The sequence below is a fragment of the Sinocyclocheilus grahami genome, unplaced genomic scaffold, assembly GCF_001515645.1.
Source record: "Sinocyclocheilus grahami isolate Dianchi unplaced genomic scaffold, SAMN03320097.WGS_v1.1 scaffold262.1, whole genome shotgun sequence".
In the NCBI taxonomy this organism is placed as follows: domain Eukaryota; kingdom Metazoa; phylum Chordata; class Actinopteri; order Cypriniformes; family Cyprinidae; genus Sinocyclocheilus; species Sinocyclocheilus grahami.
The window spans coordinates 1,192,798-1,207,458 of NW_015505441.1; the positions used below are offsets into that span (position 1 = coordinate 1,192,798).

Genomic DNA, 14,661 nt, shown 5'->3' on the forward strand with positions numbered 1-14,661 from the left:
AAAACTCGCGTTTGAATCATCAGTGGCAAATCCTTTAAATGAAAACGTACTTATGTGAGTCAGAACTGCCGGCATTTTAGTCTAACGTTGCTCTCCCAAGATCAGTAAACAGTCCTCCATAAAATGCGCTGCACACATCTGGATATTTGGGTTAAACTGTTCTGGAACAGTGTTGTAAATACAACTTAACCACTGATTTCTAGTCGTGTCCTCTTTTGGAAGACCAAACAAAGTAGTTTTGCTTTCACAACGAAAAACACAGCGGCCTAGCGGAAGCCCTGGCTTAGCGTGAGCTGAGGCCGGGCTAGAGTGAGCAGAGGCGGCGGGGTTGAGAACGGCCCAGCTGGTGAATCCGACGAAGGAGCGGCAAGCACATGTGACGACCCCGGGCTTCGTCCACGGTGAAAGCCGATCCGGCGATCCACAGCACTAAGTTGATGTATTCCCTCAGCGACCAGCACGGATCAGCTCTAGGCATAACGAAGCGGATATCGTCCTCTTTTGGAAGACCAAACAAAGTAGTTTCTCTTTCACAACGAAGCACACAGCGTCTTGTACTGTGGAAAAAAAGAGAATTGAAATGCTGAACAAGCATTTTCAGTGACAATGTTTGGATTTGAAATCAAAATAATGGAATGATTATAATGTTGGAATAAATGTTGTGTTTGTGGTAAAAGCCACGGATCAGTAGCGGACTCCTGTGTGAAGGCACAGTCCGTGCTGCTTCCCCTCTCACAAGAGACACCCAAGAGGGGGAATTCCCCCCATTTTCAAAAATGAAATCCAGGCCCTGAATAAATGTCTAAAAATCCTGATTGAAGTATCACTATAAATAGTTATAAATTATAAAAAGAAGGCTTTAAATAGATCGGTATCGGCAGATACTGCTTTCAGTAATCGGTGATCAGCACCCCTAGTTAATACAGTAATTGGTACTACTATTAAGAAACTTCAGTTAAAAAAAAAGTCCTCAAAAGTAAAATGTCTGTACACAATGTAAAATATTTGTTCTAAAAATAGGCTTATACAACAGATTTCTTCTCTTTTTGGAATCCTGGATATGTTTTTTGTACCTCTTACTCACTTTTTCTCTTTCAGGACTTGAGTGTTAGTGAGGGTCCAAACTATCTGACTGCATGTGCTGAGCCCTCCAAGTTTCCTCAGCGACATTTCTGCGCAGTGTGCGGCTTCCCTTCAAACTACACTTGTGTGTCATGTGGAGCTCGCTACTGCTGTGTCCGATGTTTAGGAACACACCACGAGACCAGGTAATGCACTCGCTCACACATGTGTGGGTGGAAGGCAACACACTTCTTAAAAGAAATCCCAGATAATAGCAAACACAATTTTTTGTTACCACAAGAAAAGGTGACTAATCAAACAATTCAGCTAAAAATGCAAATTCTGTCATTGTTTACATCATGTTGGTTCCAAACGTGTATGACTTTGTTTTCTGTGGAAAATAAGATATTTTGAAGAATGTTTTCCAAGAAGAAAGTTATGCAGGTTTAGAACAATAGGAGGGTGAGTAAATGACAACAGAATTTTCATTATCCATTTAAAGGGATAGTTCACCCAAAAATAAAAATTGTCATCAATTATTCACCCTCATGTCGTTCCAAACCTGTGAGAGCTTCGTTCATCTATGGCGTGCATCGTGGTACTCTCATGAATGCGTCTCAAAGACTGACACGGAAGAGAAGAAATTGTTGAATAAAGTCATTATTTTTTTTGTTTTTCTTCAGTTCACGCACAAAAAGGTATTCTCGTAGCTTCATAAAATTGCTTCTTAAAAGAAATCCCAGATAATAGCAAACAATTTTTTGTTACCACACACTGACACCACAAGAAAAGGTGACTAATCAAACAATTCAGCTAAAAATGCAAATTCTGTCATTGTTTACATCATGTTGGTTCCAAACGTGTATGACTTTGTTTTCTGTGGAAAAGAAGATATTTTGAAGAATGTTTTCCAAGAAGAAAGTTATGCAGGTTTAGAACAATAGGAGGGTGAGTAAATGACAACAGAATTTTCATTATCCATTTAAAGGGATAGTTCACCCAAAAATAAAAATTGTCATCAATTATTCACCCTCATGTCGTTCCAAACCTGTGAGAGCTTCGTTCATCTATGGCGTGCATCGTGGTACTCTCATGAATGCGTGTCAAAGACTGACACGGAAGAGAAGAAATTGTTGAATAAAGTCATTATTTTTTTTGTTTTTCTTCAGTTCACGCACAAAAAGGTATTCTCGTAGCTTCATAAAATTACAGTTGAACCACTGATGTAACATGGAGCATTTTAACAATGCCTTGAACTTGTTCATTGAGTTGTCTATGCTGGCTCAGAAAGCTCTCCGATTTCATAAAAAATATCTTACTCTGTGTTCCTAAGATGAACGAAGGTCTTATGGGTTTGGAACGACATGAGGGTGAATAATTAATGACAGAATTTTCATTTTTGGGTGAACTATCCCTTTAAAATCAAGGTGGAACACCTTTAAAATAGATCAAATACTTAGGTGGCATATGGTAAACTAATAGGGCTAGGGTAGATTAAATAAATAGTGTTCCTTGTCTTTTCAGGTGTCTAAAGTGGACGGTATGATTTGTTCCTCCCGACTGAACTCCTATCAAAATCAAAACAAGCTTATGGGTCAAACTGCACACTTACAAGTTCACGTTCCTCAGAGATATCACAGTCATTTGCCTGCACAAACATGTTGAGGTATAAATCACTAGAAGCCTTAGACCTGACTGCTAAAATGTCATCTCCGCACCTTTTTGTACAACAAATAGGCTGCACTACATTTGAAATTTCACGTAATAGGCTGAAGCATATAAAGCGTTTGCCAAAAAAATGAGGAGCTGTTCAAGTATTGTAATAAGAGTTAATTCTGTGGCAAGCTTTAGCTTATTCTTAAAACATAGAGAATGCCAGTGGAAAAACTGCTATTTAAATGTTTTGGAGTAAATGACCACAATTGGCAGAAAGGAAGGACTCGAATCTTATGGTTTCAAAAGTTAAAAAAAATTCTTTAAAAAGCAAAATGCCTATTCAGGGATTTCTTTATCAAAATTAAAGGAACCTGCAGCAGTTACAATGGTTTTTGTATATGAAGTTTTGTAATTTAACACAAAGTATTACTTTTGTATGTAAATATGTATAAACAATTGTTTCTCTTACTGTTATACAATTTTGTTGTCTGAAACAAATAAATGACTGGAAGTGGTAAAAATGTGCTTGTTTTATGATTTGTTTTGCAAGAAGAGAGGTATTTTCAAGACTTTGCACTTTAAAATGCCACTGATGAATTTAAGGTAAAAACATCATTATACATGTATAAATCATCCATATTTCTTATATTAAAATACTTATTAGCTGAAAATTATATTTTTCATACTTTTTAAAAATACTCTTTATACATATTTTCATTATGAACCTGTTTTAAATTTCCATCACTGATAAATCCTTTCTTTTTGGATGACTAAAGTTTTTTTGTGTGTTCATTTATAGCACATATACAGCTCCATAGGAAGAGAGCATCATTCTGATTTAGATCAAAAAAAATTTCTTTAAAAAGCAAAATGCCTATTCAGGGATTTCTTTATGAAAATTAAAGGAACCTGCAGCAGTTACAATGGTTTTTGTATATGAAGTTTTGTAATTTAACACAAAGTATTACTTTTGTATGTAAATATGTATAAACAATTGCTTCTCTTACTGTTATACAATTTTGTTGTCTGAAACAAATAAATGACTGGAAGTGGTAAAAATGTGCTTGTTTTATGATTTGTTTTGCAAGAAGAGAGGTATTTTCAAGACTTTGCACTTTAAAATGCCACTGATGAATTTAAGGTAAAAACATCATTATACATGTATAAATCATCCATATTTCTTATATTAAAATACTTATTAGCTGAAAATTATATTTTTCATACTTTTTAAAAATACTCTTTATACATATTTTCATTATGAACCTGTTTTAAATTTCCATCACTGATAAATCCTTTCTTTTTGGATGACTAAAGTTTTTTTGTGTGTTCATTTATAGCACATATACAGCTCCATAGGAAGAGAGCATCATTCTGATTTAGATCCCAAACTGCATTCATTCATTTGGTTCACTTTGTGCTTTGAGCATCATTTCGGAGAACCAAAAAGCTAAACCGTTCACATGAAAACAATACAGAAAGAAGTATGTTTCTGTCCCACATCATAATTCCAGCAGCTGTTTCTATAACTTTGTGCTTTCCAACATTTCTATATGAAGCGCAGCTCGTGTGTGTCGGCCAGTCCACATCTGGTTTTGTGTCCGTGGAAAAGTTCAGACAGAGCCTTCATGTATAAACTGTGGTATTGATCCACCTGTTCCTGCGATGGACTGTCAACCTGAGGCACAGTAATGGGACAGCCCACTGAAAGAGACAAAGGAACATTGCATTCATAGTACATACCAAAAAGTGATACTTCAATCTGAAGAACAGCTCAGCAGTTCTATTCGTGTCAGTAGCATACAGATGAAAAGGGTCTCTAGCAGCAACATCTTGATTCTTTACAAAAACAATAATCATTGTTAAAAATGTGATGTTAAATGCAAGTGTTTTGAACTGACCCACAGTGGTGACAGGGCGTCTGTATGGCAGTAGCAGCCAGCGCCCCCCAGTGAAGAGACATGGAGCAAAACCCGTAATCTGCTTAAAAAGAGCCTGTAGCCGTCGACCAACGCTGCCCTCGGACAGAACCACCTGTGGGAACAGCTCGTTCTCACCAAAGGAGTACACAGGAACCAGGTCAGCCCTGAGTGAACAGCAACAAGACACAGGAGATGTAGTCAAACATGTTAAAATGAGAAAAGTTTTTCATAAGTTGGCAGTTGCTGCTTATATGTGTACATGTTATTACATGGTAAAGTTGAAACAGAAACTGAGACACAGACAGGATATTATGTACTTTTTAGCATTTTGAGTTAGATTATTTTTATTTTATAAATAATAATAAGAATGTGAATATGTATATTCATTGTATTAATATTAGTATAGTAATTTGAATAATTTTAGTCATCCGGTGGCCCCCTTGGAAGTTTGCTGAGGCCCCATAGTGGGTCCCGATCCCTGGTTGAGAACCACTGGTTTAAACTAGAGGTTTATTTCAGTCAATCTTCTTGTCTTGTTCTCGTCTCTTTCTTACCCATGTTCAAGGGCCAGTCGTACAAAACCCTTCCTGTGTTTCATGACTAAAGTGTTTACTCCTGGAGATGAGGTAAGTGATTCCTCTGCCCCACCAATGATGATGACTACAGCATTACCCACACCAGTACAGCTCAGCAAGTAATCTAAACTCTCCTTACTCACAGGCAACAGACCTGAGAATGAGAAATAGATGGAGAAACACTTCATCCTTTTCAATGTCGTCTTCTCTCTCAATGAGTCTCAATTTAACTTTCGTTTCTGACCTGCAGACAAAATATACTCTCTGAAGAGAGGAAGGCGGAAAAGTCCAGCCAGAATTGCAAGCGTGGGGCGTATTCCAGGAAAGGTTTCCACAAATCCATTACGGTCTGTGCTGAAACACGAGAAGGCTCCCACACACATGATGCCATGGGGGTGACAACCCATGATGTAGTTCTTACTGGGATTCAATTCGGCAGTCTTTACTAGCTGAAGGAATAGAAAGTCAAAGAAGGATAGAGAGAAAAAAGGGGTGGGATACACAAAAAAATTTAAGAGCTACCGTCAAAGAACAACTGATGTGTTGTGTCAGTTACTGGGTATAATGTTTACCTTCACAGGAAAGTAGTCTCTGTAGTGTTTCCATACTTCCCAGCTTCTCACAAATTTTGTTCGTCTGCCACCTAGTGGACACAGAAAATATTAACATTTTGACAATATTTTTTATTCTATCAGACAGTGAAAGCCGTTTTAAGAATTGGGCTAAATGGAATTATCTGATCTTAGTTTAACCTGTGAATTAAGATGGATAGTTCACCCAAAAATGACAACTCATTTGACTGATCATTTTGACTCAACTGATCATTTTCTCACCCTCATGTCTTTCTAAACCTGTATGACTATAGTTTTTTTTCTGTGGAACAGAAGAGATATTTGAAAGAATGTTGGTAACCAAACAGTTTTGCTGACTATTGGAAAAAAAACAACACAGAGACATATCTCAGAATGTCTTACCCAAACCGGAAAAGTAAGTCATACAGGTTTGTAATGACATGAGTGAGTAAATTATTACATTATTTTCATTTTTATGGGTACTATCCATTTAACCATCTACACATGTGTTTGTGTGTACTGTTAAGAATAAAAATGTGTGTTCTAATGATGGGTTGACCTCTTTCGGGTGTGTGCCAATCATAGATCTGCCATGAGAAGTAGAGTGTGGGAATGAGCCACAGAGAAGTGAACATCAAATAGATCATCAACAGCAGACAGGCCGTTCCTGCAAACACACACATTCAGAATGAGTTGTGATGTTACAGTGTCAATCTGACACACAATGGGAAGCATCATGGAAATTTCTATTCAGCACCCAAAAGTAATTTTTTTTCTCTGTGTGTGTGCAACAGGTCTCACCTAAAAACAGAAATGAAAACACCCATTGTAAAACACTTATATCCTTGATTAACTGCTTCCACTGAGACTTGTCCTCCTTCCCCTTTAACTCTGAAACTGAAAAAGAGAGGCTAAAACAGAGAAGACGAAACAGATTAAGGTTAGTCACACATTCTTCTCATTTTTCTTGTAACTGCTGATCACACGTCACCCCAGATGAACTGTTATTTGAGCAGGCCACCTAATTCGCTAAAATTACAGAAGCAAGTGTTAAAAAAGATTGTCAAATGTCACATTTTAATATAATTGGAGATTTTGAGACAAATATTTTCAACCAGGCACAAGTATTCGAACCAATGACCTGAACCTGTGCAGACATCAGTTGTCAGATTTACTTACTGTAAATATGTGTCATACAATGTGAAATATCTTTATTGGGCAATCTGGTTGTCACAGTTCAGCAGGCAGCAGGATCAGAAATTAACCAGGGCTCAGCACAAAAAGGCCACAGAAAGTCACTAAAATGCCCAATAGATCTAAAATGTGGGGGCACAAAAATGGCCTGTAGTGAATATCTGTTTATTATCCGTTACCTAACATTCAATGTTATATTCTGTTACAGTCCTTATGTAGTTTTGGGTTTATTGTCTCTGTAGATGCTAGCAACCTAGCTGTCTGATAACTGTAATTACTGTTACAGTTTTTACTGTTACAGTGATTTTGATAGCACATATGTGTAGCTAATATAAGAAGTTTTCTTTAATGAACACTGAACTTCTATACTGGACATGAGTACTGGACTTAAAGGGGTCTTTATAAAAGTTAAGAGTCAGTCACACCTACCTAAAATGGCTCGTTCTATCACGCCCCCACATATCTACGTCACGATGTGGGAAGATTTGCATAAGGCCGTCCAAATGTTCACGAAAAGAAAGAAGACGTAACTTTTATTCTCGCTGTAGTATTGTTGCCGCCGCCGCCATGTCGTGAAGGCGCTGTGTGATTCGCTGTGAAAGCGAAACTACTTTGTTTGGCCTTCCAAAAGAGGACGATATCCGCTTCGTCATGCCTAGAACTGATCCGTGCTGGTCGCTGAGGAAATACAACAACTTTGCACTGTGGATCACCGGATCGGCTTTCACCGTGGACGAAGCGGAGTCCAGCCCGGGGTCGTCACATGTGGTTCCCGCAAGCCCTCCGGATGCTCCTTCGTCGAATCCGCCGGCCGCGCCGTTCTCAAGCCTGCCGCCTCTGCTCACTCTAGCCCCTGGTCACTGTAGGTCGCCGTGTGTGACGCTGTGTTTCGTTGTGAAAGCGAAACTACTTTGGCCTTCCAAAAATGGACACGACTAGAAATCAGTGGTTAAGTTGTATTTACAACACTGTTCCAGAACACTTCAACCCAAATATTCAGATGTGTGCTGCACATTTTATGGAGGACTGTTTCCTGATCCTGGCAAAGTAGACTACAATGGCGGCTGTTCTGACTCACAGACTGTAAGTATGTTTTTCATATTTAAAGAATTTGCCACTGATGATTCAAACGCGAGTTTTGAGCAGTGTAGAGTAGCGCTTGTTGTTTGTCATTTCTCCGATTACAAATGCAGACATTGTTTTATGTTTACGCGGCGCGATGCAACACAACGCGTAAAAAGACAGTATAAGTTATTATAATCCATAATTATGTCCCCACTGGATGCAAGGAATGCCTCATTGGCAAAAAATGGGTTTTAATGTTTTTGTCTCGTCGCTCCGGCCTGACAGGGCATCATCACAGTATGGTGAGGGGTGTAACATTTCCGTCACACACTTGAGGTATTCGGCCAATCACAATGCACTGGATAGCTGGCCAATCACAGCACACCTCGCTTTTCAGACCGATGAGCTTTGTAAAAATCGACAAAAGGCGGGGCATAGAGGAGAAACAATAATGTACAGTATGTGGAAAATAATGGTTTTTTTTACCTTAAACTGCATAAACATTTCATTACACCAAATACGCAAAATAATGTTCTTTTTAGCAACATAATATGACCCCTTTAAAACCATGATTACATGGACAGTAGTGAGCTGTATAATATGTATGATATGAGCTGTATGATAATTATTTACAGTTATTTGATAACAGCCATAATTGTTCAGATTTTCATCTGTAATGTTGTGTCTTTTGTCAAACTTGAAGTGGAAAAAGTCCCCAATACTACAAATAAGATTAAAAATATTGCCACTTAATAATTTTTTTCTGACAGCAGTAGGTATAAGTGCAACTTCAGCAGTGAGCCTAGACCTGCTTCTGTGACCTGTTGCACCTGGGATGTGTTCATGAACTTGAAGCAGACCCCATCCTAAACATTTTAAAAGGTTTGTTTTATTTGGAAAAACAATGTGTTTGTGTATCAATGTGGTGCCATGTTGTTCCTCAATCAGAAAATCACCTTAGATTCAAGATGCAGACTTTGGGCGTACATAAACAGTAGATATGGTAACATACACAGTGGGGGGAAAAATTAGATTTAAAGAATTTGTTTACTGTAAATTATCTTAAATGTGTATTATATTCATTATTCTAATTAATTGCTTATAATTACTGTGAAAATCAGTAAAAGGTAGTAATGTGATCTTCCAGCAATTCAAATCCACAGTTGCATTTATTTATTTTTTAATTGCGAAATATGTGCCTGCATACTTACAACGTTTCGTGTTAGGACAGACCAATACAATAATTTTATTTAAACATTTAGGCCTACTGTTTAACCAGATTTACGGTGTTGTTACAGACATAAACTTTAAAACTTTTCGGTTAAAGCTAAATTTGAAATCATTTTCAAATGTGTTATAGGCTATCATTCTCCAGTCAAATCCTGTACCGTACTGAGATTCGTGAGAGCCTACCGTTACCCGTTTCCATTAAGTGGCCAATTTGAGTGATTCCTGTAGCAAACGATTCCTCTTCCTCACCTTCCCTGACAGATTAAGCCTCTGGTTTCTTGTTTGCACTTTGATCGGTTGAATCGGTCAAACAGATAATCGCGTCGTTGTAAATGTATGTGGGCACTCTCAGGACTGGCTATCTGGTGTTTATCTCCAACCACTTACGAATCCGCGTTCGCATGACTGACAGCCGTTTAAGTCACCCTTTTCTTTAACATGAATCGTTCGTAAACAACAAACAAATCTTCGAGTCTTTGTTGGCACGCCTAGGCAACGAAAACGCCTCAAACGTCTACTCTTATGTCAGAATTAGACACAGGACCGTGAGATATCGTACCCCTGCTATACGGAACGGCAGCGGCGCGGTTTGGTTGAATGAACGCTCCTCGCGCGCGTGCGGACAGCTGTAGGAGGGTGGAGCGAATGTGCGCATGCGCACAACGCTGCATTTAAAAAATGTTCCCTAGTGCTTGCCACTTACTGCTTCATGATGTTATCAGGAAATATGTCGCTCTTTTGTAACAAGTCAAACCTGTTTTTCTATTCAAAAGATGAACCTTAGATTTTGATGTACAATATTTTGTTATAAATAAGTCTAACCAACATCCAATATTCAATTTTGCATATCAATGATTGGTATAGCCTATATTAGTCAAGTCACCTTTATTTATATAGCGCTTTATACAATACAGATTGTGTCAAAGCAGCTTTACAATGCAAGAGGACAATAGAAAACAGTCAGTTTTTCAAAGTCAGTTCATTACTGACATCATCCAGCTCAGTTCAGTTCTCTTTAAATAGAGTCTATGGAATCAAGTCAACAATGTTGCCAGAAATTGTGTCCCCAACTAAGCAAGCCAAAGGTGACATTGGCAAGGAACCAAAACTCCATCTGTGATATTATGTTGGCTACGAGATTTTTGTCCAGTGTAAAATCATGTTGCAGTTTTATTCAGGGGTGAAAAACGACACGTAAATTATACTCGAGTTAAATATGAGAACTCATTTAATTGTGAAAGACAGGGTTTTTCTTGGTCTTAGAAATGGATTAAGAGACAAATAATCTTGTAAAACAAACCTTTTTAATCTCAATTGTATAAGTGTACCTGCTGTGATAGAAACATGTATCAGCCCTGTCTCTGCAATTCTACTATGCAAATGTGTGCTTCACAGGATACAAAAGGTCACCGCAGGAATGAAACAGGAAATAGCTATTCACAAAGCACTTAAAATAACTATTATAATAAAATAATCAATTCTTCTATAATTGATGTTCCTCCTTTTATTTGGAGAACTGGCAATCTGCATTATGACATGGTTTTTCTTGTGGTTGCATAGTGATCAGATATGGCTGCAGCTGATTGCGTCCATCCAAAAGTTGCCCATGAAGCAAAGATTTGAAGCACTTTTGAGCCGAGAAACTAGCGTTGTGATGAAATGTTCTCCAGGTATTTTAGACCTCAATTGGTTTTATCCCGTCACATTAATTTCACAATTATGAATCAACATACAAAACTGCCAAATTTTCATTATATGATCACAACATAATAATTTCGTTAATGTGTTCATTGTCTCTATACATAACTAACTGCATGATTTGTAGCTCAGAACTTTAATTTGACAGTCACCTCTGATAAAAGATCACTCTATAATTGTAAAAAAAAAAAAGAAAAAGCATTTTCTGTAAAGCTGCTTTAAAACAAATTTGTGAAAAGCGCTATACAAATAAAATGAAAATGTGACACATGAGAATGCAATGGACTAACGTTAAGAAGCTGTTCAGCTAACATTTCATAATGTCATCTTATTTTAGAAATGTAGAAGTTGTTAATTTGTTCAAACTAGTACATGGTTTATCTCTTTGATTTGACTTAACCCTGGTTGATGTCCATCAGAGTTTGGCAAAGTATATTTAGCCCTGGATTAACAATATAGATTATAGGATATTGTTAGCCTTAATTTTAGGTTTTGCATTAAACTCATGTCTTGATAATGAATCGTTCCGTTTTGTGCATACCAGTTCAACTGATTGTGTGAAAAGAACTTGATCAAAAGAATATGTTCACTATAGTCAATGCTATAAGAGTTGCCTTTTAATGAAAATTATTTAAAGTGAAAGAATTGAGGAACCCATTTTATATATAACCATACAGAAATATCTCCAACCACATGAATAATTTGTATATGTTTATATGCATTTACATTTACGTTTAGTCATTTAGCAGACGTTTTATCCAAAGCGACTTACAAATGAGGACAATAGAAGCAATCAAAACCAACAAAAGAGCAATAAAAGAATAATGGCTAATGAAATTCAGCTTTTCATCACAGAAATAAATTCTATTTTAAAATAGAAACCATTATTTTATATTGTAATAACATTTTGCAAGATTACTGTTTTTTTCTGTATTTTTGATCAAATAAATGCAGCCTTGATGAGCATTAGAGACTTCTTTAAAAAACATTACAAGTCTTACTGATACGTACCAAACTTTTGAGTGGTATACTGTGTATGTATGTATGTATATATATATATACACACACACACACATACAAAGAAAACAAGTAGATAGAATAGAAAAGTAATAGAAAAAGCTACTGTTAGAGTTTTTGTAAGCAGTTGGAAAACTAATAGAGAGTGCAAGTGATAGAGGGTCAGGTGTTTTTTAAATAAAAAAAAGAAAACAAATAGATCACATAGGATTAGAATAGAGAGTGCTAGAGTTAGAGGGTCAAATAAAGAAGGAAGAGATGTGTTTTAGCCGTTTCTTGAAGATGGTTAAGGACTCAGCTGCTCGGATTGATTTTGGCAGGTCATTCCACCAGGAGGGAACAGTTCATGAAAAAGTCTGTGAAAGTGATTTTGTGCCTCTTTATATAAGTTTACAAGTCTAGTGCATTGTGTTGTGTCTGTCAAGATATCACAAATTATTTCTTGACTATACAGTATATACATTTTCATGATTTACATATGAATCTAGGATTTCACAACCCAACATCTCTTTATTCAATGAGCTGCAGGGCCTCACCAGATCAGGACCGACCAAATTTCTATGCTGTTTGAACTCAGTCATGGATTACGAGAAACAGTCTGGATTAGCTAAATGCCTATGACACCAATGGTGTTCACATAGATTTACTCATTACTCAGCTGATGCTGATCAATGGTTATATTCTAGCTTCCTGACTATTTCTGTGATGCTATCTCATGCCGTATGCGCATGAGCTACTCCAATTAAATGTGTGATGACACAATGGCTCTCTGCCATCCTGAAGTGTGAGTACTGTTATTTTTATCCTTTGTTTTCCGTGTCTTCAAGTCTCACTTCTCACATTTCTCCCTCATTTCGCGTCTCTTGCTCACATCACAACATTTTCTCACTCCAGTCATGGATAGCACATGCAGGAGATCACGTACATCTAATAATAAACCGATGGTTTGTGGGGATTGATTGACAGAATGCCTAGGTTTAGGGGAAAATAGGAATGTCATTAATAATAAGTGGTTCTTGATGTTGTTAGATGGTCTGTGAAAGGTTTAGGTGGTTGGATGAGTGTTGTAATGTACCTCTTCGGGTGAATTAGGTGATTGTCACGACTGACAGTAGGTGGTTATGCCTAGATGTTAAAATCATATAGGCTAAACACAAGTGTGTAAGTGAAAAAAGAGATTAGCATGAGAAAAATAATGCGGAATGGAATTTCTAGTGTCTCAATGTAATTGGTGGAGCATTAGGGTTCGTTGGCGCGCTTGCTGACAGACTGCTTACGTCTGCACAGAGCGAACGCGGACAAGAATGGTAAATACGTGCGTCGAATCAGCTGTCAGAAAGGTGGAGGCAAGGGCAGGCATAAAAATGTAAACGCAACAACGGCATAACAACAGTCGGTGGAATTTATATTTAGTATGGCGAGGGCAGAAAATGTCTCCCTTCACAAAAACAGCAGCACGATACAACGTTTCAGGAGAGCGAGGCGCGCATCAGAACGGAATCAGTAGCTCGCCATCTGCTTCTCGGTTGACCGACGAGCTCTGAAGCAAGAATATTAATATTAATATCAGCGCGAAGTGCGCCGCCGCCGCCGCCGACGTGTTTATCTGCGGGCTCTGCATTCATTACCGTGAAGTCTTCTCCCGGTTAGCGTGCAGGCACTAACAGACTGCATTTGTGAATGGTTCCATGGGCCTGCTTTGAACGGATGTTTTTTCCCCTTCCCTAAAGTCGCAGTGAACTGCACCATGGATAGCGAAGCGCTTTCTCACCGTACTCCGCGCTGAGGCTGAATGGAGATGAGGATGTTGTTTACAAAAAGCAGCCAGCCGTCAGCGCACTGATGCTCGGTCTCCTCGCATAGAATTTTACATCTAATCTTTTATGACACTTTTGGAAATTACTGTCACCTCCGTCTTTCCTCTATGAAGAGGGCAATGTCATCGTCAGCAGACCGGCGTGGATTTGTTGTTGTCTGATTTTACTACTTGTCCTCTGCAATTCGACTTCACACCGTTTATGTAAGTCAAGCTATTCTGCACCATTTGTTTTCAGTACACTAAAGGCGGATGTATTTAAATCATACAAATTGTGATGAAATTCGACCTCAATTGCTATTGACTTGTGTGTGGAAATATAATTACAAACATCTGGGAAAGGCTAGCAATACGATCTCCCACAGAGGAATTGACCAAGCGCTATTGCCGTGTTTATGTCAATATGAATCTTTTTTCATTGACAACCCAGTGCATGTGTTGTATATTTTAAGACCAGGGTTTGCCCTTAAAACAGTTGTCTTGTAAAACCAGCCGTTTGTTTTGTTTTCGCTATAGCGACTGTTTATCATTTTTAAAATGGAAAATATGGCTCGAATGATCGTGCTTTCACCGTCGATATTTTCTCCACAAAACCCGGCCGAGTTCCTAAACAATGTAAAAGAGTAAAGGCAGCGGGTTTGTGATCATTTGAGCGTATATAAGTGACGCGTCTTAAGGAGCGTCTTCAGGTGCACGAGTTTTAGAGTTCGCTACGAGCTTTACGGGAAGACTAATTTGTGAGATATGCACTATTACGTAGGCTATGTGAAGGATGTAGACTTTATCTTGAATATATTTAACATTTTCGCTATTAGACATTCGTAGACTTTGGTAATCAGTGGTGTAAGCTGGTCTGT

At 37.9% G+C, this 14,661-nt stretch overlaps 2 protein-coding genes across 3 annotated transcripts in view; one reads left to right on the top strand and one right to left on the bottom strand.

Annotated features, from left to right (window-relative positions):
• Nucleotides 1–3,543, top strand: part of znhit1 (zinc finger, HIT-type containing 1) — a 6,779-nt gene extending 3,236 nt beyond the window's left edge. The window contains exons 4-5 of the mRNA XM_016290721.1: nt 1,099–1,268; nt 2,587–3,543. Of these exons, the coding sequence (XP_016146207.1) occupies nt 1,099–1,268; nt 2,587–2,608 (192 nt within the window). The 3' untranslated portion in view covers nt 2,609–3,543. The remainder of the gene's footprint in view (nt 1–1,098; nt 1,269–2,586) is intronic.
• A 237-nt stretch (nt 3,544–3,780) lies between these two features.
• Nucleotides 3,781–9,893, bottom strand: LOC107599198 (diacylglycerol O-acyltransferase 2). 2 transcript variants are annotated; one of them, XM_016290720.1, is made up of 8 exons: nt 9,463–9,893; nt 6,586–6,681; nt 6,344–6,451; nt 5,785–5,855; nt 5,457–5,661; nt 5,192–5,366; nt 4,617–4,801; nt 3,781–4,419 (listed from the first exon to the last, which is right to left on the bottom strand). In XM_016290720.1, the coding sequence occupies exons 1-8, from the start codon at nt 9,470–9,472 to the stop codon at nt 4,265–4,267; spliced, it is 1,005 nt and encodes a 334-aa protein (XP_016146206.1). In that variant the 5' UTR covers nt 9,473–9,893; the 3' UTR covers nt 3,781–4,264. The 2 variants fall into 2 exon arrangements, with proteins under 2 accessions (XP_016146206.1, XP_016146205.1); XM_016290719.1 differs by having other exon boundaries at nt 9,457–9,893.
• Nucleotides 9,894–14,661: the final 4,768 nt, after the last annotated feature.

What these genes read in the sequence shown, in the direction of transcription:
- LOC107599198 (XM_016290719.1), bottom strand. An exon ending in GTTTTCATTTCTGTTTTTAG is followed by an intron (nt 6,452 to 6,585) that starts GTGAGACCTGTT and finishes GTGTGTTTGCAG; the next exon opens with GAACGGCCTGTCTGCTGTTG. An exon ending in TTGGCACACACCCGAAAGAG is followed by an intron (nt 5,856 to 6,343) that starts GTCAACCCATCA and finishes TGTGTCCACTAG; the next exon opens with GTGGCAGACGAACAAAATTT.